General features: G+C 35.2%; 1 protein-coding gene across 5 annotated transcripts in view; it reads right to left on the bottom strand.

Annotated features, from left to right (window-relative positions):
* The window catches only part of CASK (calcium/calmodulin dependent serine protein kinase), a 196511-nt gene that overhangs the window by 28552 nt on the left and 142881 nt on the right, over nt 1-25078 (bottom strand). For all 5 annotated transcript variants that reach the window (XM_042810955.1, XM_042810956.1, XM_042810957.1 and 2 more), the window contains 7 exons: nt 24497-24618; nt 11319-11396; nt 9958-10038; nt 5011-5199; nt 4439-4517; nt 1538-1623; nt 299-367 (listed from right to left, as the gene is read on the bottom strand). In XM_042810955.1, the coding sequence (XP_042666889.1) occupies nt 299-367; nt 1538-1623; nt 4439-4517; nt 5011-5199; nt 9958-10038; nt 11319-11396; nt 24497-24618 (704 nt within the window). The remainder of the gene's footprint in view (nt 1-298; nt 368-1537; nt 1624-4438; nt 4518-5010; nt 5200-9957; nt 10039-11318; nt 11397-24496; nt 24619-25078) is intronic.

Raw genomic sequence — 25078 nt, 5'->3', positions numbered from 1 at the left:
TATAATTCTTAAAAGGGCTTCCTAAATATATCAGTTGAGGATGCCCACTCTTTTTTTTTTTTTTAATTTAAGTAGGCTGTAAAGAGTTATTTAAGGTGCTGATGAGATGAATATGAAGGCAAGACTGAGTAGGTAGGTGAGACCTACTCATGTTCCGTTATCTTTGTTGTAAAATTGGTGTGCGTGATCTAACAGGACAGGCAGAAACAATTTCCCAGAAAGCAGTAACATTCAGCCATCAGCAGGCAGTTAGTTACAGGACTGAGGAAGAAACAGGATGGTTCATTAAATTCATTACCTCACAGGATGAAGACTGTGTGCGATAACTTGGCACTATCTTAAAGGTGATACTTCCACGCATTTCCCTCTGCAAAAAGAAAAGCACTTCATTAAAGACTAAGATGCCTAATACAGAATCTCCAAATCACTAATATTTGATAGGAAAGCATTATAGTTAATTTAAGAGCAGTTGTATGCTCTCCTAAAGGAAATATTCAGGGAAGCTGAAATGCTAGGGCAAATTTGTAATTTCACTTACAAGTGAATGTTCAGATAATCTCTCACTGATCTAAAGGATGAACATGCAATATCAGATTGTTCACCTGACCAGTTTTTGAATCTCTACATACATCCATATTTTAAGCTGAGAAATTCACAGATGTGTAGGCTTCTTCCATATCAATGCTTCCTTTGTATATACATGCTTGTGATCTACACAGTACTTGCTACAAAAGTGACATTTTCTTCTAATTGCGCATGTTAAATAGTGAAAACATATTCACTGTTTCTGAAAAAGCTGCATGTCACTTCAATAAAGGTAGAAACATAAATAGCCTTATGTCAAAATAGAAGATGGGGTCTGTTGGTTTGCATTTGCTACAGTTATAATTGCTACATATTCATAACAAACAGTAACTGTAGAACAGCAGTACAGTGTGGCATCATATTTGCACAGATATAATTTCTGAAAGGACAGTTGAAATCTAAGTGCCACCATATGGCTGACAAACGCAGGACTTGATCTGAGCAGAAAGGTAAGGAGATCACTTCCTGAAGTTTTTCCCTTCCTCTCTGGCTGGCTTCTTGTGTGTTTACAACATACTATTTCCCTGGACTTGCTTAGGCTTGTCTGTTAGGTCCCGAGAACAACAAAAGGAATAGTAATTACCATCCAAGACCCCAAGGTTAGGGTTGCAAGCAAAAAATCAGAATATCAAACTGACTAAGATAAGATGCCATTTCCCTCCAAAAAGCCAGACTGATTGAGCTTGGTGTATATATATATATATTATATATATACATATGTATATATATGTATATATATTTGTAACACCAGTAACTATGTATTACAAGAGTTGTAAGTTGAAACTCTTTAAAACTTACTAACAACTGAATGTAGAAAGATTTTGCACTACACATACAAGTAGATTATCAAGGATAGAAGAAAAAGGGGATGTTGCAATACAATTTTGCGAAGTTTTGTAAAAATATTACAAATGTTTTTATAAAGAATAAGGTAAAGATATCAGACACTTACAAGCATTTTTTGTAGTTGTTCTACTGTTTGATTTGCCACACTGATGCCGTTTATTTCTCGGATTTCATCCCCTACATGTAATGTACCTGAAGAATTAACAAAGCACACAATCAACACAATTACTTACACAAACTAAGAACTGTAACATTCATACAAAGGCATAAATAAAAGGCATAAATATGAAACAATGTTTATATATATATGTGTATATATATATATATATATTATTTTTTTTGCTAGATTCATAAAAGAATGCTGGTAATGATGCATTAGAATCTGTCCTTGAGACTGCAGTCAAATGCCAGCATGAGGTGTTCAGATGCCTTATACAGTATATAGAAACAAAACATCAGACTACTGCTTAGTGTAGTCTGGCTTCTGGACACTGTCTTAATTTTATCAGTCAGGCTGTTTTTCATGTCTCCGATTTACATTTGCCACAGCTACAGAATGCATTTTCTGCAGATACTCTTCACCATAACTTCACCAACCCTTGAATGTGAATGCCTTGTAAGTATGACTACCTACAAGCTAAGATGATGAAACAAACATCCACTCAGCTGTAAGACAGGTCACAAACTGACCTGAAGATGAGATGGGAATGGCATGCCACAAGGCTCTGAGACACCACAAAAGATAAATCAGGGAGGCAGCACCAGATTATCTTCAGGATTAGAAGCTAAGTAGGAGGCTCTTTTGGATGACAATTTTAGATTTGAGTAGTTCAAGCCTACATGATTTTCTAGCAGTTCTCCTGGAAAACTTCCACAGTATTTGCAGAAACGTCTTACTTCTAAAATATATTCTTGTTAGAAAGGAGTATATTTGATGATTTTTAATAATTCCATATCATTAGTAGTTCCCATGGTAGCTATGCTTATCCACCTAATTTCGGTACCTTTTCTACTCTCTGTGCTATGTTTACTCAGGACCTAAGCTATCCAAATGTATGATGCATTTGTGGTAACACAGAATGGATGTATTTCTGGATTAAATGTCTTTGTAAGTCAAAATGAATACAATTTTAGGAAGTATGTACTTTTGCTCTGCAGAGAAATATAAGAAATCCTATCCTATTAGGGAGAAGACAGAACAAATTCTGGGAGTCCCTAATCAGAAACGTTTTGTAGTCAAAAGGAAACTGGAGCTTGGAGGGCAGTGAAGAAATCATTGTGTTTTCACCAAGCCATCACCTGCATTTTGTTGGAATTCAATAAGCCTTGCCAGGCATGTCAGCATAATCCTGTTTGGGTAAATTTCACATTAAGTCACTTCAAGAATGCAGCACTGACAGTGTACAACTGCTGTTTTTCCATTGGGGTTAAACAGGCAGCCAATAAACTCGTCCCTCTTCTTTGGAAATCCTACATTTTTAATGCAATGTTAAGATCTTTTCTTAAATGTACTTTAAAAATTAATTCACTTTTTAACATGTATGAGCCCAAACCAAACAGCAGGAAAAAAATGTCGGTGTTTCAGGCTGCCCCTGAAAACAGTATTCAGAGCATGAGGGGTCTTATGAGAAACCACAGGTAAAATTGAATGGACAACTGAGGTAAGTCAAAGCACAGACACAATGGAGAAAACCAAGATATAGTCAAAAGCTTGAGATCTGAGATACAATTCATTTACTTATCCTAAAACAGACAAGTAAATTAAAAGACAATTTTTAATAACTGAAATTGATGTTTCACTTTCATCAAATTGAATTCCCTGGGAGGTGAAAGTCAATAGCATCCTCATAAACTTATCTTCCTAATTCAACCTCCTCATCTTTTGAATAAGGACAGCTATCATTGAAGGGCTACATATATCTGATATACAGATGGAGGCAGACTTCACAGCAGTTCCTATTTTGTGACTGGAAATTGTGTGATTTGTGCTTAATAGTGCTAGACCTGGAATAATATGGCTCCTGTAATACTCTTCATAGATCTGTTATCTAGTAATTGCCTGGCACTTCTCCATATAGCGAGTGGAGACAGAAAAACAATAAAATTAGAAACAAATGAAAGCCACAGACCTTTTCAGTAGGATTCAAACACATGTTGTACTCAAGATCACTATCATAATTTGCATTGTTCTATTCAGTAAAAATGTTCTATGTACAGGCAATTAAATGATGTGGTGAAACTAAGAGGCAGCTAGAGCACTAACAAAACTAGAAACACTAAAACATGAGAATATTACAGACATTGAAATATGGTTCATTTCCACTTAAACCTACATGCAGAAGAGCTACCTCAGTTAGATGAAGCAAGTATGAAATAGGTTAAATTTCCCGAAGTCTCAGAAGTAAAAGACACTGTGTAATTTTAAAGAAGTGAACAGAGTTCTAATTGGCACAGTTGGATTTTTTTGGCAGGTTTTAAAATGTTTCTATTACTCCCATTATGGAACAGTCACATGAAATGACACCTTGCACAGGATCATTACTACCTAAGAACAGTTAGAAGCCAACTTCCTAAACTAAGGATTTTCTTTTTTTTTTTGCTTCACTTTTTGTTGTTTTTTTTTTTTTTGAGCCTCAATATCAAAAGAAATGCTTGAAAATACATGGAGAAGGTTAATTTTTTAGTAGAACAAGGTTTGTCCATTTTTGCATGGGAAAGTACTGTAAATAGTCTAAGCATTTTTTCTAAAGATGATTAAGTAAGTATGGCTTGAAAAATTAGTGGCAGTTCAATCTCTCACTGAGCTATAATCACATTCCCCCTATTAAAGCTTATGTGAAACATAAAGGGCTGACATATACAAAGAAAAGGAGATAAAGGCAGTTAATAGGTTCCATGTAGACAGAAGTCCATAATACCATGGAATAGTAGTGATCAAAATGAGGAATATATGGTGTAACACAATTAAAACAAAATGATCAAAATAACAATTTTGACACATAATTACCTTGCCGGTGAATCATTCCTCCATGCATAATTCTTGCCACAATGCAATGGTTCAGCTCATTCATTTTTAAAGTGATTCCCTAGGAGAAGAAGTGTATTATACTCCTAACATAAAACATTTAGCAGCGTGACTCTTGAGCAGATAAGAACAGTCACTGCTCCTAAAAAGCTTGAAGACAGGATGCATATTATAAGGTAATAAACTTTGCCTCTCCCTTAAATATGAGGAATGAAAGCAGATGCTATTTATAAGATGAAGATGCAATAATTTAATAAATCACTGTCTAAGATTCTGATTTGTTAAAGATGTAATTCTGTATTAAAGTGCACAGTTTTACATGGCAGAACCTAATCTGATATAACTACAAGTTTGTTTTTAAACAAAAACAGCTACAGGGGAGCTGCTGCAGCATTTGAATGGAAGGATATAGATAGGGAGGTAAATATACACAATGGTGCTGAACTATTTCAACTATACTTCCAATGCAAAGTGCAGAAACTTTTACTGAAATCAAAATAACATTGGTCTTTATCAGTACAGAGTGAAGCACAATACTGAGGTTCTCCCCATACCATTGGTTCATCTGTGTTCTTCTGGAACTGCACCAGACGAACTCGTGTTACATTCTCCATATCCATGTCGCCGTTGGCGCTTTCTGGAGAATCTCCGTTTAAGTATGGAGAGGTGGGAGGAGGTGTAACTCTCAGCGCTTCATCACTGTAAACTTCATGTGCCACTACATCATGAGTTTGAAGTAAGGCCTAGAGGAGATTACAGTAACCACAAGAGCATCATTTTCTACCATCTCTGATGCTCCCCGCTCATTTCTTATAAATACTTTGGAAACTCTCCAGAAATAAGAGGTAAAACTCAAGGTATTTATGCCTCATTTTCTATACAGTGACTTTTCTATGAAATGAGTGTAAGTTAAACAGACTGAAAATCCATGTACACATACCAAACCTTCAAAATCTGCATGAGTAAACACAATTTTCTACTGTAGATGCCTCAGCAAGAATGAGGTTATTTCCTTTTCCCTTATCTTTCCAATACCTGCAAGGTATCAGAATTAAGCTTACCTTTATTTATGTGCATAGACACAGAATTAGAAAGATATCTTTTTAAGCAAATTATTCCATAATAATCACTTTAGAAAAACAAAAAGGTATTCAGTTTCCATGGTACTTCATTATAATAAGGACAGTCTATGAATCATTACTGAATGAAACAATGAAATACTGTGTTTTTTGTTCATTAGCCACTATATAATCACTTCCATACTCTCCCCTTCTGCTGGAGCACAGACCCAGCACAGCTGCACTGGATGAAAATATCAATATAAAAGAACAAAATGGCCAAATGCAACCTCATTAGTTTTACTCCTTCCCAATACAAAGAATGGTACAGCATGTAACTGACTACATGTTATTAGATGTATTTGATACAACTGACTGTGTAAGCATAACAACTTAGGGCAAAGACAAGAAGCCTGCATGGCAGTTAAAAGCATAACATATTTATATAAGATGAAGTTGGACAAAGCATAACAACCCTTTGCAAAACAGTATTCAACAGCACCCAGCTTTTTATGGTATGTCATTTTACTTTTCTCCAGGGTATCTTTAAGACCCCTGGAACATCTTCATTTCACATTTGCATTTAACTCTTAATGAGGAGTATATTATAGCTAAATTGCTTCTATCCAAAAAATAAATACAATTTGTATGTGAACATGTTTTTACTATGCTTGTATTTACTCATCAAGGACCAAACAGAGAAAGATCCCATCTCTGTACCAAAAAGGCTGGGCTTCTCAGAGAAGGACTGATAAAGCCTCGCAATGTACTGTAGAGATATTAGCGACTACTGCAGATAGGTCTAACAGAATTGTAGCTAACATCTTGCTAACTGTCATTTAAATGCTCTTGCAAAACTCATCAGTCTTGCAATTCTTTTTGGCAGGCAAATCTGACTCTGCAACATCTTCATCTTCAATTATAATGTTTAAGTAAAACAGAGTGAAATAGTGATTGAAAAAACATCCCCACAAGATGTATTTGTTAAGTGGAACCCAAGGCAGAAATGGGATTTTCATGGCCTCTGTTATACTCTTAATGTGCTCCCGAGACAGCGCTTCAAATGCTCATCATGTCATAAAAGATAACTTCACTAACAGTTTAAGCTAACTTTCCTCAAGTCAAACTGTAGTTGGGAATTCAGCATTGTAATGGTGGAGCAGAATTTCCTTAACTAGTAATGCTCTGCCCACATTCTTGCCTATTTTTCCAGTGTTTTAAGACCATCCACATAAATATTACTTCAGTTAAGTATTCAACTGTACAAGCATTTTATTTATTAATTTATTTAGTCTACCACTAAGTTGAAACTTGTAACAATTTCTCAAGAACTCCTCTCTTCCGTCTGTACTAGTTTAATAACATTTTCTGTTAAGAGGTCTGAACTATAAATCTAAGTCAAACTACTTTAGATAAATAAATTCTGAATTTGATTTAACTTACAACTAAACGTTCCTAAATACTAGTCAAATTCTATTATCTGGAAGCTGTTCACAGTTGCCCCAAATAAGATGAGAAAACTACTTGTTCAACTTCATGCACTTGCCTGCACTTGTATTCTCCAGCCTTTAATACTGCATTTCTTATGCAATTTGTGACCTTACATTTGCTTCATTTACCTTGCTTTATATTTTTAGCAGTGATATGTCTTTAATAAGAAACTAAAATATGGTAATTTGAACTTTTTTAAGGTTCAGAATTATACTAGATGACTTCTGAATGTTCCAACAAAGATTTAAACAAATTCACAATCACCAGATATTTAAATATGGCAACTTTATCCATAAGACACATAAGAATAAAATAACACTGAAAAAGCCAAGAAAATCAATGAACTTGAGGGCACACCTCGAGTACTGTGTTTGGTTTTGGGCCCCTCGCTGCAAGACACTGAGGTCCTGGAGCGGGATCAAAGATGGGCAACAAAGCTGGTGAGGGATCTGGAACACAGGGCTTATGAGGAGCAGCTGAAGGAGCTGGGAATGTTCAGTCTGGAGAAGAGGAGGCTCAAGGGAGACCTCATTGCTGTCTATAACTACCTGAAGGGAGTTGTAGTGAGCTGGGGGTCGGCCTCTTCTCTCATGTAACCAGTGACAGAACTAGAGGGAATGGCTTCAAGCTGCACCAGGGGAGATTTAGGCTGGACGTTAGGAAATACTGCTTTTCTGAAAGAGTGGTCAGGCAGTGGAATGGGCTGCCCAGGGAGGTGGTGGAACCACCGAGCCTGGAGGTGCTCAAGGACATGGTCTAGTGAGAGCTATTGGTGATAGGTGGATGGTTGGACTGGATGATCTTGAAGGTCTTTTCCAACCTCGGTGACTGTGATTCTGTGAACATGAACATCTCTATCCCAATAAGAGTATGAAAAATCCACACTTTACTGGCTATATACATAGAGTTATAAAGCTCTACACATAAACTAAACTATAAACACATTTAAGTTATAAGCAAATGGGATGGCTTATCTCTCATTATCTTCTAATTATGTACACATTAGATAACAATAACAATAATTGTAAAATACTGTTACCATGTTAATACACATGTTCCTACTTGTCTTGTTGCTCTTGTTTCTGTGCATCAGAGCTCAATAATTCACTAACCAGAGTATTGCTCTTTATAATGCTTGGCAAACACACTGACTGTAAACTGACAGTACTGTTATACATACGCAATATACAGTTATTTCCTTTCATCAGTCATGTTCCCTTTACAGAAGCTAAGTACCAGACAGTTTAGTTTGCGGTAGTTTTAGAATTTTTATTTGTCTGTCAATATGGCTGAGCACCATTCTACCTTGTTGCATTTTCTGTTTCAAGCAGGTATTCCTATTAAATGTTGACCCAGATTTGCTATAGACTTTAGGATAGGTATCACCTTGAGGCAGCAGCATATCAGCATGTTGCAGAGACCAACACCTTCCACCTTGCCCTGTGCCCTGAGTGCCCATCAGCTGCTAGATTATACTGTCTAGTTTCTGATGTACACCTCCTCAGGTTTTTACCTGCAAGGAGTCTAGCTTGCTTGCTCTGAGCCCTTTCCATGACACAAGCAAAGTACTGTAAGGGAATAATGCGGAGATTCATTTCAAAAAAAATACTCCTGAGCTAAGCTAAAATAATAAAATCTGCACCCAAAGCTACTCTGGCCATCAAAAGAAGGTACTGGGACATGCAGCTCTCCAGTTTTCATCTTCTACCTGAATATGAGGTTGGTTTCAGATCATTCTTTCTTGGAAACTAGATATATCCTTCAGACTTAGAGTAATTCAGCTTTCAGGTGAGCAAATTCCACAAAGCTCCCTGTGTATAATCCTTGTGTTAGGGAAAGTCACAATGCGTTGTTTTAAATGGACAACAGTGTACAGCAGGTTGAGGAAAACACTGAGCTTGGAATTCATGAATTCTATCCACATAATAAACAAAAGAAATCCTTTAACTGCTTTCAAAATACTGACCTTCACTAACTTGCTATAATGCAAGGACAAATCCCTCAACTTAGGCCAATGGCCGCACACAAGTCAGGCAGACACAAGAGAAGCTGATATGTAATGTCAATTCACTTTGATTGTACAAGCTATTCATTTACTGTAAAATAATGTTAAATGAACTTCGACTTTGCAGTGACTTCACAATCTACCATGTTAGAACATACCTTTATCCTAACAACATTTTGGGAAAAAGAAAAAGGAGAATCCCTGCTCTGCCTATGGATATCCAAAAAGATTCACTCCTGCCTCAACATACTTCCCAGATCCCCCAAAATAGACCATGACACTTCACCAGAAGTAGGATTACTCCATACTGCAGACCTTAGGCCTTTTCACTGACCTATGGAAGTGTTTAGCAGCATAAGTAGTCAAATAATTTTACACTAGACAAATAACTGCCTGACGCTGTGTAGGAGAAAAAAATAATCCCTCCTGTATTGTCACTATAAAAAGACAGTGAAAATATTCATTTTATTTTATTATTATTTTATTTTTATTATTTTAGCTTAACTCAGGAGTATTTTTTTTGAAATGAACCTAAAATCATTAATATGTAACTACTGTTATCAGCACGACTTTGAGATTCTTTTGTTGCTTACTCTCCTTAAAACAGAAGCAATGAGAGCAAAATATTTCAATCAGCCTGCTCTGATGAGAACTGGCTTTCTGGAAAAGCATTCCTAAAATCTGCTGATTATCTTTGTGACAGTTATAAACAATAGTCTCAATACGTTGTGGTCCCACAGTAGTGGAGACCAACAGTAGTACTGGTAGCTAGTAGTAGTAGCTATTTTGCTAGGTCAGCAGATTAGAATCATTTATTAGTAGGTATATTGCACTGTATACAGTTTGTCACCTGCAAATTTTAGGGAGAACTTACTTAGTGAACTAAAGTTTTTCAATAAAAAAATATTTTCTAAAAAAATTAAAGGCAAAGAGTAGTATTTGCTTACCATGAAATGAGGTTGTGTTAAAATACGCTTTAGCTCCTTTGCATCATTGTTTTCTGGGTAACATGAAATTTCTTCCAATACCTGCAAAATACATACAAAAGACACTCATAGTAATTGACCCTCATGCTAGCCAGTTCTCTGAAAGATTATTAAAAATATTTTTGACAGATAAGGGCATTTGAGACTGTCATCACAAAGGAACAAAACATCGATTTCCTTATTTCAATTTCCTTATTTTCTGAGACATTAAAGAAATGTGATGGAAACAGCTGCTTTTTTTTTTTTTTTCAACTGATAGTATTATTTCAGCAGCTAAACACAGAGACAGAAGTAAAGTGCTAAGCTACAGGTCACATACATTACCTACCACCAATTGTTACTCTCATACATGATCTCAGCTTATTAAAACAATCGCCTTAAAAGCAGAATTAAACATAGTGGTAAAAATGTTCTCCCCACAAATTAAATGTCTAAAGACAAGAAGTGCATGCTATCCCAGCTTCAAGCTCACATTTTTTATAAAATCTGGGCCATACTTCAGTTTATCATGGGGTGAAGAAAGATAGAGTTAGTAAGTTATAACTCCTTTGCCTGCAAATCAATACTGTCTCCTTGATGTTCAGCATGTAACTGCTTGAACAACAAAAGCAGAGCTTTCTGTTTATGGGAGCAGCTCCCAGGATTAACTGCTGGGAAATATTCTACAGAACTTTGTGGTTTTCATCACTGTGACTTCAGTCATTTCACTGTTTTAAGGTCTTTCTGTCCATTCCATTTTAATAGCACTGTAAACATTTTTTTCTATGGCATTACTCCCCACAACTACACTTGCTTCTACCGACAATACAACTATTTCTTTTTTTTACTTGTTGCCAAAATATTATTTGCCAGGTGTAAGAAAATCTGTAGTTTATGTATCTTTTGCAATAATGGGCCAATTTTATTGCACGTCTAGGTTTGCACTTCATGGAATTATTCATGCTACTCTTCTTTTTTCCCGATTTAAAGAAGCTGATGCCTAGTAATATATCTAATTTTTGTGTAGAAGTCATATCAGACTTTTCCTGGAGAGATTTATATTGAACGTAAAAGATACTGCGTTTACCTAATGACTATTCCACTTTAATACTGATAATGCTGCAGCAAAAGTTAAATGATGAAATTGAATAATACATATATATAATCCTTATAGATAAATGGAATTCTACAAGTTTATGCAACATGTTATGTAACTTAAGCAAGCAGTGGTAGAATCCCAGAATAATTCAAATTATGAGGCCGAATACATATCTTAATAAAGACCATCCCATGTTAAATACAATAAAACCTTCTAGGTAAAATACATATATTCAAACTATTACCTCTTTGGCTCTCTGTACAGCATCACTTGGAGGATTCCTGATCTGTGGTGAAGATTTTGTGTTTATTTTGTCATAAAGCTGTAAGAACAAGAAAACAAACTATTGAAATCATATGCTACTTTATATAAAGTAATGATGACATAATAATATCCGGTTTATGTTACCGTGATAAAGATGATAGCTGAGCGGCAAGTTCCACAGCTGTTCTGTATATAAAACGTAACAGCTTAGGGTTTTGACTTTTCATTTTTAAACATTTCCTGATTTGAACATTGCCATACACCCAGAGTTTGTACGATGACATGGGAAAGTTCGGGAGGTTAAGGGATTCTGCAAACCTCCCATGCTTTTGGAGCAGATTTATGAAAACTATGTACTCTTCAACCAAGAGATCTATGAATCCTGAATAAATACACCATGCATTCCACTATAAAATCAAATTAAACTACATATTCTACTTCTCTCAATAAATCAAGCATCAAACACTGTAAACAGTATCTTAAATAAAGCTCAAAGTATGGGAAAATACTTTTGAAGACAGAAAGTTACAAAAACCTAAGTCTCTGAAAGAGAGAAACAGTAACTGTTACAAGAAAAATATTCTCAAAAGAGTACTATTCTCCAAGTAGAAACTTTTGGCTTACAATTGCTACAATATAAAAATGGTTACACCTTTAATCATTTTTGGTTAATCAATTTACAATTGTTTTTGTTAGATGAGATATAAGATACATCTATTTTCAGGATATTAGAGACATTTCTTTCATAGTGAGGGTGGTGATATTCTGGGACAGGTTGCCTAGGAAAGCTGGGAAATCTCTCATTCTTAGAAATAATCATAATTCAACTACTAAAGGCCTTGATTAATGTGATTGTACAGATCTACTCAGAATTCGACAGATATCTTCAGAGGACAGTACTCAAATATGGAAAATAGTTTGTGGAAACACTCATCATACAGCCTAGATAAGAACCCCAGCATTTACAGTGCTCAACAAGGAGTTCTTGAGCGCTCAATGTTAAGATGATCAAAGTGCGCAGCTTTTCTCTCAGACCTTACAGCCCCATTGGCTGGCAGATGACAGACCTTCAATGTCCAAAATTGTCAAGCTACAGAAATGCCTTCATGTGGCTTTGTCACATAAAACACCATTAAGTTTTAGAAGTCAGATAAATTGCAATGCTTACAAAAGCAACTAACATTATCCTCTTCCCTGTGGTCCAATACAAGTGTTGAACATATATAAAGAAATACAGAAACAGTGAATGATGTCACTTCTCCCCAAAAACATTGCTCAGAGGACAGCTATACCTCTGTCTTGTGGAAAGAAATGCAAAGTCAGGATAAATGAGTTTCTTTCACATAAACAGTTTCACCTTCTACTGCTATACTCTGTAATCTTGACCATTGCTGAAGTTCTTGGAAGGAAAACTTCCTGTTATCTGATAGCTTAAGAGACAATTCAGTTGTACGCACAATTAATTGTATTTACCTTTTCCTAAATAAGAAAATAAAAGCCACCAACACTCCAGCAACCCCAAATTACTAGGTTTCATATTTATACACCTGTTTAGAAAACACATCAACTTTCAGCTGTGTACTGATTGAAGTGCAGGATGAGTTGCTGAAAATGCATGACATGCAGCATGATTATTCAGTGAACTTTTCTAACCAGGTACTTTTCTTTAATGTGTGACTTTTTTTAGTCACACATGCATCTTAAGAGAAACGAAATTACAGAAAAGTTAGCATGAAAATACATATGTATGTCAGTAATCCATGAACAATTCTTCCTGTTCAGGTTCACATCTTTATGCATTTCTTGTGTACGCTTAAAAGAATTTAAACTAGGATGCTCAAGATTGTACGAAAAGAAAAAAAAATTAACATTAACTCTTAAGTCATAGTAAAAATGAGGACATCCAATAAAGATGTATCTTTTAAAACACCAGAAGTCCAAGAATGGCAAAAGGATGTTACCCTGCTTCACAACTAACCTATGAAAGGAATTTATTTTGTTGCTTCTAACAGTTTTGCTGTCACTTGCTGGGATAAATTCTGTTGTAGACTGTATGTTGTGAAAAAGGAGGATGAAAGGCTGAGAAATAAATCATTTAGTTTCAGGCAAAGGGGACGAGGTTCCACATCTTTAGACAACTAATCTTTTCTCTATGGTCACAGGAAAGTGACAAGCCTTGCCAGAGGGCAGTTAAAACATTGATTAATTATATAGAGAAGACCGCATTAAAACTTGGTTTTCAGTTCTGATTATCTTACTGTTGACACTCCATTTCTTCCAATTCTTCTGATATAAAAATAACAGAAAACACAACGAAAAATCCCAAGAAAAAACCTGAAATTAGCACTTAGTCTGCTCTAACAACTTAAACGAGGAAAAAGAGGCAAAGTTAACTCAAGTTTTACCCTTCTTCTTTACTATTTTAATACTTGTTGAGCATGCAGTACTCTTGCATAGAACATACTGTATGGTATGAAATAGAAATCAAAGAAAATAATGGTAAAATGCCACAGCAAATGTAACCTTAAGAATTCCCAGGATTTTGAATAGTTGGCATCTCAGTCTCACTCCTCAATCTGAGTTTTCAGCACTTGCTACCCAGAAAACTATCAAAATTAAGAGCCTGCTCTAAAGTTGAACAAGCACAATTAATACTAACACAAATCTTGATATGAAAACATAAACTGACATTATAATTAGCAGAATAAAATTGCTTCTTAAAAAGACAAGCTTTACTTTTAATTTTGCATTCTAGAAAACAAATGCTATGCATATCCACAACCGGTCAAGAAGTACTGTCACTGTAAGTTTACCAGCTTTCTCCTTAGGAGTCAAGACATTTGTCTTCTGTCTGTAAAGCAGGAGTCTGTTTCTTCTGATATTAAAAAGCAGACAGCGCAGAAGCCTAATCCACAATCAGGCAGACAAGACAAAACAACAAATTCTTCTCTTCTGACTACTTTTTCAGATGTGCAGAGATTTCTTTTTAACCCTTTCCTGTAACAGAAGTCAGAATACTGTCCAAACAATCCCCATTTAATGTTACACTCAGAAATGAAGGACTGGAAATTTAAACCCACTGCATGGTTTAATTTCAAACGCAATCAATGTTTGACCATACAGAAGAATCAGTAAATATTTTATCTATCCAGAATTGGAAGTTTCTTTGATGTAAAGGAGAAACTGTTCTTAAAACACGACCTATTGAACTGCCAGAATGTTAAAAAAAAAACCCACAATCTTTCAAGAGAAATACACATTTTGTGAAGAGTTGGTTATAATTCAAACAGGCAGACAGTGGGCTGCCAACCTTAAATATAAAACCCTGAACAGAAGCATCTAAAAACAATTATTAGAACACATGTCCTTACGTATTTGACTTTTCCTTTCTGAATGATAAAGCCATATGCCACCTGGTGATGTTACAGGAATGTTTTTCATCACGTCTAGGTTTTTGTATCATCTAAGAATTGTCCAGTTGAGGTGCTGCCCCTCGTACAGCAACATTTATTAACAAGCAGCCCTGCTGCCATTTGCTACCTTTCACAGATGCCTGTAGTAGCACACCACTTATCCCTGAGGCCACAAGATGAAAGAAGTCGGTGACCTTCTGAATGAAATAATGTTCACTTTGAATTGTATCTCTGTGATACATTTATTTACACGTTTATGGCAGGATAGGAGTACAATCAACCTTTACATTCAAGAACCTTACACAGTGAAATGCAGTGAAGAGAAGATTCCACATAGTGAAATATTGGCTATGACAGGTTCCTTGAAACATTATCCACAGAACAAGACAGTCTGAAGCAGTCCATCAACTCTGTACAGACAGATAGATTGGATTCTGCATATGTCATGTCACAGACCTGACAGTTGCTATGACTGCAGCTTGCAATTTCAGGCACTCATTCTTCCACTAACCCTGACAGTGCTTATACCATTTGGACATACTCCATTTCTCCCTACATATTCATGCAACACAAATAATCTTTTATGCAACAACAATTCTTATAGTAGCAAAGAGGATACTGAATTAAACTTATTTTTTCATTGTTTGTATGATAAAACTAAAATACACATTGTGAAACTTCTTTTTGAAGAACTTTTATCTACAAAATGTTGCCCAACTTCCACTTGTTTTGAAATTTACTGTTATCACATATTCATAATCTGTTACTTTTAGACAGTTACAGTTGCTGCTGTCTATGTAAAAAGAAAATACAAAAAAGCAAATTTTCTTATGCCTTTGCCTGTAACAATAGGTAAGAGAAAACAGTGGCATGCAAACTCAATCATCCCTATGCAATTTCGATTTCTATTCTAGACTGCTTCTCTTTTTTTGGGCACCACTCCACACTTGCGCATCACTTGTTTTGAATCAAGAACTTAACTTTTGAAGGGAAGAGAGAGGTGTCCAATAATATCTGACTTGTATGCCCTATTTCTGTGAAAGTGGATATACATTCAGTATACATTAGTTATATGAAAAAAAAAAAAAAAGCTCTATCAGAACTTACTTCTCTTTAACAGAAACCACTGTGTTTTGTTTCTTTTTGCATGTATTATTATGCAAATTCAGACATAAAAGATTTAGGAACAGACTTTTTTTTCTTTTTTTTTTTTTTTTTTTTTTTTTTTTTTGCCCCACAGTCATCTTTCAATGTGTTCTTGTTGATTTGCTTAACATTGCTGTGTTTTTCTCCTTTTTTAAGTAGTGTCATAGAAGTACTGATAGTAATCTTATCTTACCCCTCAAAATCACATTTTATTTCCTTGCGTTTAATTTCAAGTGCCTCTAAAATCTGAAGTGCCTCCTTTTCTCCACTGACTACCTAAGCTATCATCATGCATAATGAATCTGGACTCCAGTATCTAACAGCATTAGATTTCTGTGCTTTATCGTGAAGATTAATCCACTGACAAAGTAAAGTAGGGCTCTAGTCTAGTAATTTGTCGCAGACCTCAAGAAAATTTACATTAATGATCATCACAAAAACTCCACTGACTGTGGAAGGCAGCAGCTCTCAAGAACTAACAGTAGTTTCTAAGAGCTATGCCAGACTGTACATGGATACATTGCAACCTATTGGATAGGCTGCAAAATCTGACATCATGTTATGTAGCTAAGTATATGTTTTCTTGAATTGGAAAATGTGTTAGCAAAGCCAGGGATTGAATGATCTTAAATAAATGCATGCAACACTTTCAAGCCACACTGGCAAAAAAACCCAACCAAGTGTATAATTAAATAAACAAAAACCTACAATCACCTTTAGATTTAACTACACCGATGATTGAAAGAAATTAACTTAAGGTGAGGCGAAGATTCTGCTTTCACTAAGTACCAACAGAACGAGCACAGCAATGTGAAAATCAACACAATGAAATTCTGTAGTCCCAATAAAAAGAAAACACCAAACAGACATGGGTGGTTATTATGTTGTTTAAAAAAGTATCAAATGATACCCTCCTACATTAGTTTTTTTTTTTTTTGAGCATTACTCTTCCAAGTGGATATAAAACAATCAAACAAAAGATCTGAGAGGAGAGCAATAAAGCCATGAAAATTTAGAAAACATGATTATGAGAACATACTCAATGAATTCTTATCTAACAGAAAGTACTGAAGGAGGAGTGCAAAACAATCAAAACATGCTGCCAGTTTTCCAATCAAGGAAATGTCAATGATCAGTTCTTCAATTCCACTGATAATAAAATAGGAAAAAAAATTCTTAATGTGTACCAGGGGTGCAAGAAAAAAATTATGTTTAGAAAGTCAATGAAGCATTGGAATGCACTACTGTAAGGAAAGAAGGAATATTCTTTACTGATTTTTTTAACAATATGACAGCAAAGCCATCAGTGGAAACTCCTTCCAATTCTATTTTCTTGTGTTCACCTGTTGTCCTTATTTTCCTGAAAAAAAAACAACCCAAAATACTGGGGAAAAAAAAGAAAAAAAAAAAATCCTGTAACTGAAAATCACTTCCTGTTTTTAATTTGATTTTTTTTTTTTTTTAGAGCATAATTTCACATTGTACTTGAACATATTTGCAACTTCATGGTCACAATATTTCAGTAACATAGACATTCAATTTTTTTTGCTGCATCAGGTATTTAAATTGATGCTCATTTCAAGAACAAAGAAGACAAAACACATCTTAAAGATGACACCAAGCAGCTAATAAAAATAAAAACTAAGGAAAACCAATCCCTCATCACAGAAAGGGCTGTTAGAAGACATTTTGATATTCTCTACAGAATTACCTTTATCCTCATCTTACCCCCATATTCCAAAATGGGCTAGAGATCTATAGCATGAAGTACAGATACAGATAAGCCTAACTGGGTGACACTGAGTGTATTCTGCAGTGGGAGGTCTCAGTTGTTGAGGTTACAGCCATTTTTATTTCTCCTTATCCATATAAGTCTTTTGTCATGACGCACTGAGAATAAAAATACAATGCAGTGAACTCTTTTGTACAGAGAACAGTCAATGTGTACCAGCAAACTACTTGAATGACTGGAAGGGGGATGCAAGGAGGCCTGACAGACTTCAAAAGCAGAAGCATATTTTACTGGGATGTTACTGCATTGCCCTTGGGTATCTTAGACTTAACTGCAGACAAAGTGCAGACTGATACATAAGTCTGAAGAAATTGGAGGTACTACCAAACATTTGCAGACCATATCCTAGACGCTGTAGCATTTATTTATTTTTGACAGTTGTCAAAGTAAGCCCCAGGCTCTCAGAGAAGTAAGATTGTCTGGAAATACTAAGTTCTATCAGGAAAAACAAAAGATAGCCCTTATGCTTAAAAAAAAAAATTGAAACAAATCTGAACTACACCCAACAAAAAAAAGAATTGAAGAGAATGTGCAAAGTCAAGTATGACAATGATCCTCAATATCTTAAAACAGCATCAGTGACGTTAACTAAATATTCCACAAGCATTAGGAATGGCCTTTAGAGTTCTTTGACAGATGTGGGCGCAACACCATAAAAACACTCTGTAATCACAGGATTTTTTGGATTCTATATACTAAAAAAGATCTGCAAGTGAATTCTTTTGGAATAAGACAATGCTGGTTGCACACGCACACATATGTGCAGATACAATGACACAACACTGAGGACATGACATTAGGTCAAGAGGAATGGGCTAAAAAGTGCTATCCGCATTCTACATACGCATTTTTTAAGCTGTATTTCTCTTGGTGATTCACCATATCAGTACTATGCCTATAAATGTTCAGAAGTGACAGAACTTCAGTTAGAAAGAAGACAGGTTAAGTGCAACACATCAACTGCTGCAGTGCCATGCTATCCAACCCAGAATTTTGCATTTGTAAAGTGATGTTTACACACATTTCTAAATAAAATAAAATAAAATATCATAATCAAGACAAAAGTTATTTTAACTCTTATTTGCATTAGTCTTGTGTTTAAGAGACCTCATCACACATCAGTATTGCATTTATTAACAAAGATAGAGCAGAACTAGTTTCTGCTCTGGAGACTACCTATAAGACAAATTATCTCTATAAATCTGTAAAACAGAGAAACAAGAAGAGCAAGAAAACAACAAGATGATGCTGACTAGGAGAATGATCTACATACCCTGGGAACACAGAAAGTAAAATTCAAATATATGAAGGAAGCTGAAAATGGAAGATATTTTAGGGAACAAAACAATGCAGAAGACATTCTAGAATTGTCTCTGCTTCTAGTTCTCTTTCAAATATGGCAATTTTTTTGGACAATTTACCTTTTAGAGAAAAAACACACTCTGCTGGTGATGAGGATTCAGTCCACCTGCTGAGAGAATTCTTCCAGCAGTTCTCCCTAAGGCTTGGTTGCTGCTCCTGCTATTCTACTTGGGAAATGAGTTTCCATTGCAGTGTGAGAGACAGTCCCTCCCACTCCCTGGGGCTGAGCATGCTGCCTCTGCTGGACTGGGATAAAAGCCAGATCTGGTTCCCCAAATAGCAAGGTGTTCTCCTGCCAACAGTTTCTTTCTTTCTTTAATCAAATATTTTCCATTTGCTCTTGTCTAACAAATGTATCAATTACAATATAATTAAAAATAGGAAATAAAGGTGATTAAAGAATGAGAAAGGTTTATTTCCCATAAGCATAGAGCGAGTTTGGCAAGTTATCTAGCACAAATACACTTTCTGCTTTACATGTGGGACAGAAGTGTATTCATATTTCACTAAAATATGTTCCAGTTACTAGTTTTAGTGTAATCAGTATTCAAGAGAGTAAGTACAAATCATGATCCAAAAACTTCGAACCACATTGTGTGCTTCACATAGAAAGCCATATTTAAATGAAAACACAGAAAAATGAGCCAATAAATGAAAATATTTAAGCTTTCTAGACTCAGTCTGAAAATAAAAATGCCTTTTGCTTTGCTTTTATGAAGTGTATAACAGAATTTTCAAATTAACACACTTTGCTCAGAAAATAGCAAAGGGGGGGACAAATACAAGAAGAATTTTCAAATAGAGAACTGGAGTGTCAATCACATTGAGGCACTTTAATACACTTTAATAAGAGACATTCAAACATCCTGCCAACATCCAACATTGTGAGGGTAAATAGAACAAAACAAAATAAACACAGTTGGAAGTTTTAGCCAACGATGTAAGAAGCTAAACTGAGAACCCAACAGCATTCTTTTTAGCAGAAGCGAAAGTATGTTTCCTTAAAAGTCTGGACATCAGGACTGAATCTCTTCAGATGACTTGAGTTCAAAATAAATATTAAGGGAATTCTGAAATGTGCATGTATGCATGTTCCTTGGGTACATTACCATTAGCAGCAAAGGATAACAGACACAAAAAAAGAGATTCTCTTGAAAAATCAGTATGCCTTAAATATATCCACTGTGAATAAAAATGCATCTCTAAGGGTAAGAAGTGGCTACACATAAATGTATCTTTCATATAACTACTCCAAAAATCAGCAGTATCATTATATTTAAGTAAAGCTGTATGTGTATAACACATTACACCAGCAGAAGGTAAAATAAAATTTCATCAAAACTCATCATGCTTTCATCACAGACACATTTACAGAAATAACACTTACCTTAAATATTCATCTATGAAAATAATGCAACTTCTTAAATTAGCAGCCAAAATGTACCAGCCTAGAGCATTATCTGACTGAAGACAGCGAGACACAGACAAAGCTAGCAGCACAGAGGCCCCAGTCACACAAAAGCTGATATTGTTCTCCCACTGAGCAAAAATCTCACTTGTAAATCAAACGACATCTGCATTCAGAATCACCCACAGAAACTGTCCCTGGAGAGGTGACCAAACTACTTGACTCAACAAGAGAAAGATAGCAGCCTTTAGTTTTGCTTTTTAGCAAACCTGGTTTCCTTTCATATATTAATAGACAGAAAACACAGTTTGTTAAGATCTTCTGCACTGGGGAAGATTGTATACTTTTCAAAACAAATGATCATTAATAATTTTTTTTTTTTTTTTTTTGTCATGACACAAAAATAGTCGAACACAAAAGCTGCCAAAATCAGTAATCTCCTCACATTCATTTCTAATTTCTTGACCAGAACTGCTGACAAAATACAGCAGATCATCCTGGGATCTTTTACATGAAAGTCAATTAGAAAAACTTAAATAATTTTCTAAGTTTTAAAAAATCTGTCAGCGATAATAAAAGGCTGTTCTACTACTCCAATTTAACTTCTTTTCTTCATGAACTTATTTATACACTTCATTTCATTATGTCCTTTATGACCTAAACTGGATACCAAAATGAAAAAAAACAATAGACTTACATTGTCCTAAAACCAGAAATTTCTAAGTTCCAAACAAGAATGTCATACAGCATTCACCACAATTCTGATCAACAGATTTCTAAAAGGAGTGTGAAAAAATACCTGTCCAATCCAAAGCTACTCTTTTACTTTATAAGAAATAACAAGTATTAAACTATTTACATGTATACATATGCTAATAAATACAGTTATATCTAGAAGGTCTCTTTTTCTTTTTACTCTCCCCTGTGAACATAATTAAGATTTTAATAATGACTTTTGTACATAAATAACCAAAACCAAACAAACCCAAAAATGTTCTACTCAGAACTGTGTAAAAATCATGCAATGGAAATGTTTAATAAGATCACATGAGGATATGCTGTTATATTGGAGGACTGGGCCTAGAGTGCACATATATTACTTTGTAAGCAGATGCCACCTTTTCCTCCTTTGTTTTGAACTGCTTTGGCACCCAGATTGAAAGAATCTTATGTCAGTTGATCAAAGTAGATAAAAATTAATCAATGAAAAACAATCAGTGGGATGATAAGAATCCTCTTTTCTATGGCTTTCAGTCCTGCTTTCTACAGCTTTCAGAAATGCACCTAAGTTAATGAATTACTGACATCTTCTACTTGTGGATTATTAATGAAAAAAGCAAACAATCAAACTTATGCTCTTAATACAAAGATTATTATCATTATTATTATTTTTTCCCAGAAAAAAAAGAGTTAGTTCAGCAGCGAAAGAAGGTATTTCAGCTGAAGGAATGACCTATCATCATGCCCCTAATTTAAAACTAAGAATAACTCTTGAGAAAGAGTAGGAACATGAGAACTAATGTAACTGTGGTAAAAGGCCAAGAAAGAGGAACAGCAGTTTTTAATGCAAAGTGACAGCCACAACTTCACGACGGTATACAAAATTCCCACATACTGGAATATGGTCCTTTGCAGGTGACTTGTTCTATTGGCCTTGTTAACCTCAAATATTTTGAAAGGAATAAACTGTTTCCCAAACAGAACTTTATTCAGATACAACTGATGAATTTTTCAGAGTTCAGAGAGAAACTGGCATAGTGTTAACATATAAGGAGAAGTCAAAGTTCCCTCTAGTTACTGAAACATAACCTTCTCTTTCAAGTTGTTTTTTGAATAGTCTCAAAGACTGTCTTGCTTCAGTCTTTCACATGCAACTGCTACTGTAAAGAACAGAAAAATAGCAGAAAAATTACAGAAGCTTGAGTTAATGCCTAGAAGACCTATCACTCAGCAAAATACTTCCACTAAGGCCAGGTGGTTTAAAAAAAAAAAAACAAGAAATTATATAATACATATAATCATAGAATCATTTAGAACGGTTTTGGTTCAGAGAGACCTTAAAAATAATCTAATTCCAAACAGGGACACTTGGACTGTCCAAGCAGGAACACCTTCCACTAAATCAGGTTGCCCAGGGCCCCATCCAACCTAGTGCTAACAACTTCAGCACATTTGTAGCTTCTATGGACAACCTGTTCCAATGTTCCATCCTTATAGCAGAGAATTTCTTTATTATATGTAATCTAAATCAACCTTATTTTAGTTTAAAATCATTACTCTTTGTTCTGATTGGTGCACTCCACAACAAAGTTCATTCCTGTATGAGTGACACAAGTATTTAGGTTCTTACTATTCCCTCATGTTATTCTCCTTCTATCCAGATTTTAGCTTTTTCACCTTAATATTTACTAATCAACTTTCTATACTGCACCATGATATATAAAAAAAGTAACAATTTAAGCTCCAGGAACACAAGCTAAACAAACTCATTCTGGGATAAAAACATGCACACTGTAATGCAAATTGTAAGACAAACAGTTGGAGACACAATTCAGGAAAGTCATGAGCTCCTAATCCCTTATTCCTGCATGCTTCATATATTTTTAACCAATTTTTTAATTTAAACTGCATAAACAGTTATCTAGAGCAAAGATTAGACGTGTATTCTTGTGCTACAGCAATGCCCTCATCACTTAAGAACTAGCTAGCCGCAGTTCCTTGAGTCCTATAGGAGCAGCTGTGTTTTGAAAAAGCTTTATCATAGGTCTTATGTTCTCATGCATACTAGTTCATGCAGGTTGGAACTCTTCCAGATGGAAGCATGTGCAGATTTTTATCCTGTAAATTTTAAGGATGCTCTGGGTAGAGATGGTCCAACAATCACCAACAACTAAACAATTCGTAACAAGCATACAAATCACCTACTGCATTCAAAGTGTTTGGACACCAAAAGAAATAAGGCACCAATTATATTTGGATCGTATCCCTGCAAAGTTGCTTACTGGAACTAAAGCATTCAACAGTTTTTCAGAAACCCTTTTCAGTTTCTACCATAACCATCTACCTGCCTATTATAATAGCTGGAATGACTCTTATATTTGTGTCTCGTGGTGTAAAAAGCAAATTCATGATATTCACTGAGGTTTCTAAGCTGTAAAATTTAAGACAAAGTAACAAAACAGTCATCATCTTCATCATTATATGAACATTTTGCACTAACTGAGGAATACGCTTTGAATGGATCCTCTGATTACGCCAACCTACCATTCTTCAACTTTTGCAAGTGTTAATAGAGCACATTTACTTTCAAATGATTAAAATAGAAAGTGCTGACCACCCAGCAGCAGGTGCAGTCCAAAGAACTGCAGTCCAACCAGTTTAGAAAGAAAGCCCTCCAAGCACACAGGATTGTTGACTTTGGGTCCTCAGAGTAAACTTTTTTGCTCTACAGATTTGCTAATTTTGTGCTGCACTACTTGCTCACGTGCACAGCCTAGGCCTCTATGGATTTGTTTCCTTCATCTGAGTGTTTTCTCAGTGCAATGTGTAGGTTGCTTTAGAAAACATTGAGCTTTGTCTGAAAACAAGTCCTTCAACATAAGTCTTTAACATAAAATGTTCATATAAATATGCACAATATACTCTGGAATCAAATCTGGGAAAGTTTTTTCAGCTGCTGTTTGACCTTTATTTTAGATCCCAACACTGCATAGACACAGAAGCCAATGAAAACTTGGTAAGTTTCTGAATTTGTCCTTCCAAGAAGGTCTTGGAACTGAACATGAGGGATGAACTATAACCTTGCAGTGAAGCTGATGGTACTTGTTGCAGTCAATAGTTGAATTTGAGGAAATAGTTCTACTTCAAAATTTTATGTTTTCACAAATTCACACATTTTCAGAGCTAGTATGATATGTTCACTTCCTAGGTCTACTTGGTTAAAAACTATTAAGAAATAGAAATTGGATTTCTGCATGTGATAGCAAACAAAATATTGTCCAATGAACAACAGAAACTGCTTATGCAAGAAAACTTACATCTAGTAGCGTGTGAAGATGTTGATCCTGGAAAACACTGTGAAGAAAATCTAAGTCTTTTTCACTGCAATCTGTAAGTGCATGAATTTCCTCCAGGCTGTCCAGCACCTGTGAGACTGCTCCTATGGGGCAATAAACAGGAGGGAAAAAAAATCAATAGAGCAAAGACTCACAGTAAACTGAAGTTCTGAAAGGGAAACTCACATAATCTTGACAGTCAGAGTTTTATAGGAAAATGCACCGAATAAAATTTAGTACAACAACAGTACCCACTCATAGTGCAATTATTCTTAAGAATTAGTTTAACTGAAGAGAGGTTAAAAACTTCTTTTATTAAGCTTTGTTTGGTTCTATTTAGGGTGGATTCCAACAATGTCTTATGAAGACACTTGGATTATCTGTGCAACTGCCTGCCCAAACATTCTTACTCCAGCCTTTCCTTTTTTCAGTTTTTTTGATTATTGGCCCAACTCAAATACTTATTACAAACTGGTTAGAAAGTTGAAATAAAAAACCCACAACAACAATGCTTTCACAAATCTATTTTAAGATCAGCATTTGTATAAAGGAAGGAAGAGAAAG

The sequence above is a fragment of the Centrocercus urophasianus genome, unplaced genomic scaffold (genome assembly GCF_019232065.1).
Source record: "Centrocercus urophasianus isolate 14NV4802_14NV808 unplaced genomic scaffold, USGS_Curo_1.0 seq_12, whole genome shotgun sequence".
NCBI lineage: Eukaryota > Metazoa > Chordata > Aves > Galliformes > Phasianidae > Centrocercus > Centrocercus urophasianus.
The sequence above is the reverse complement of the archived record's forward strand: the minus strand, read 5'-3'. Positions and strand labels throughout refer to the sequence as shown.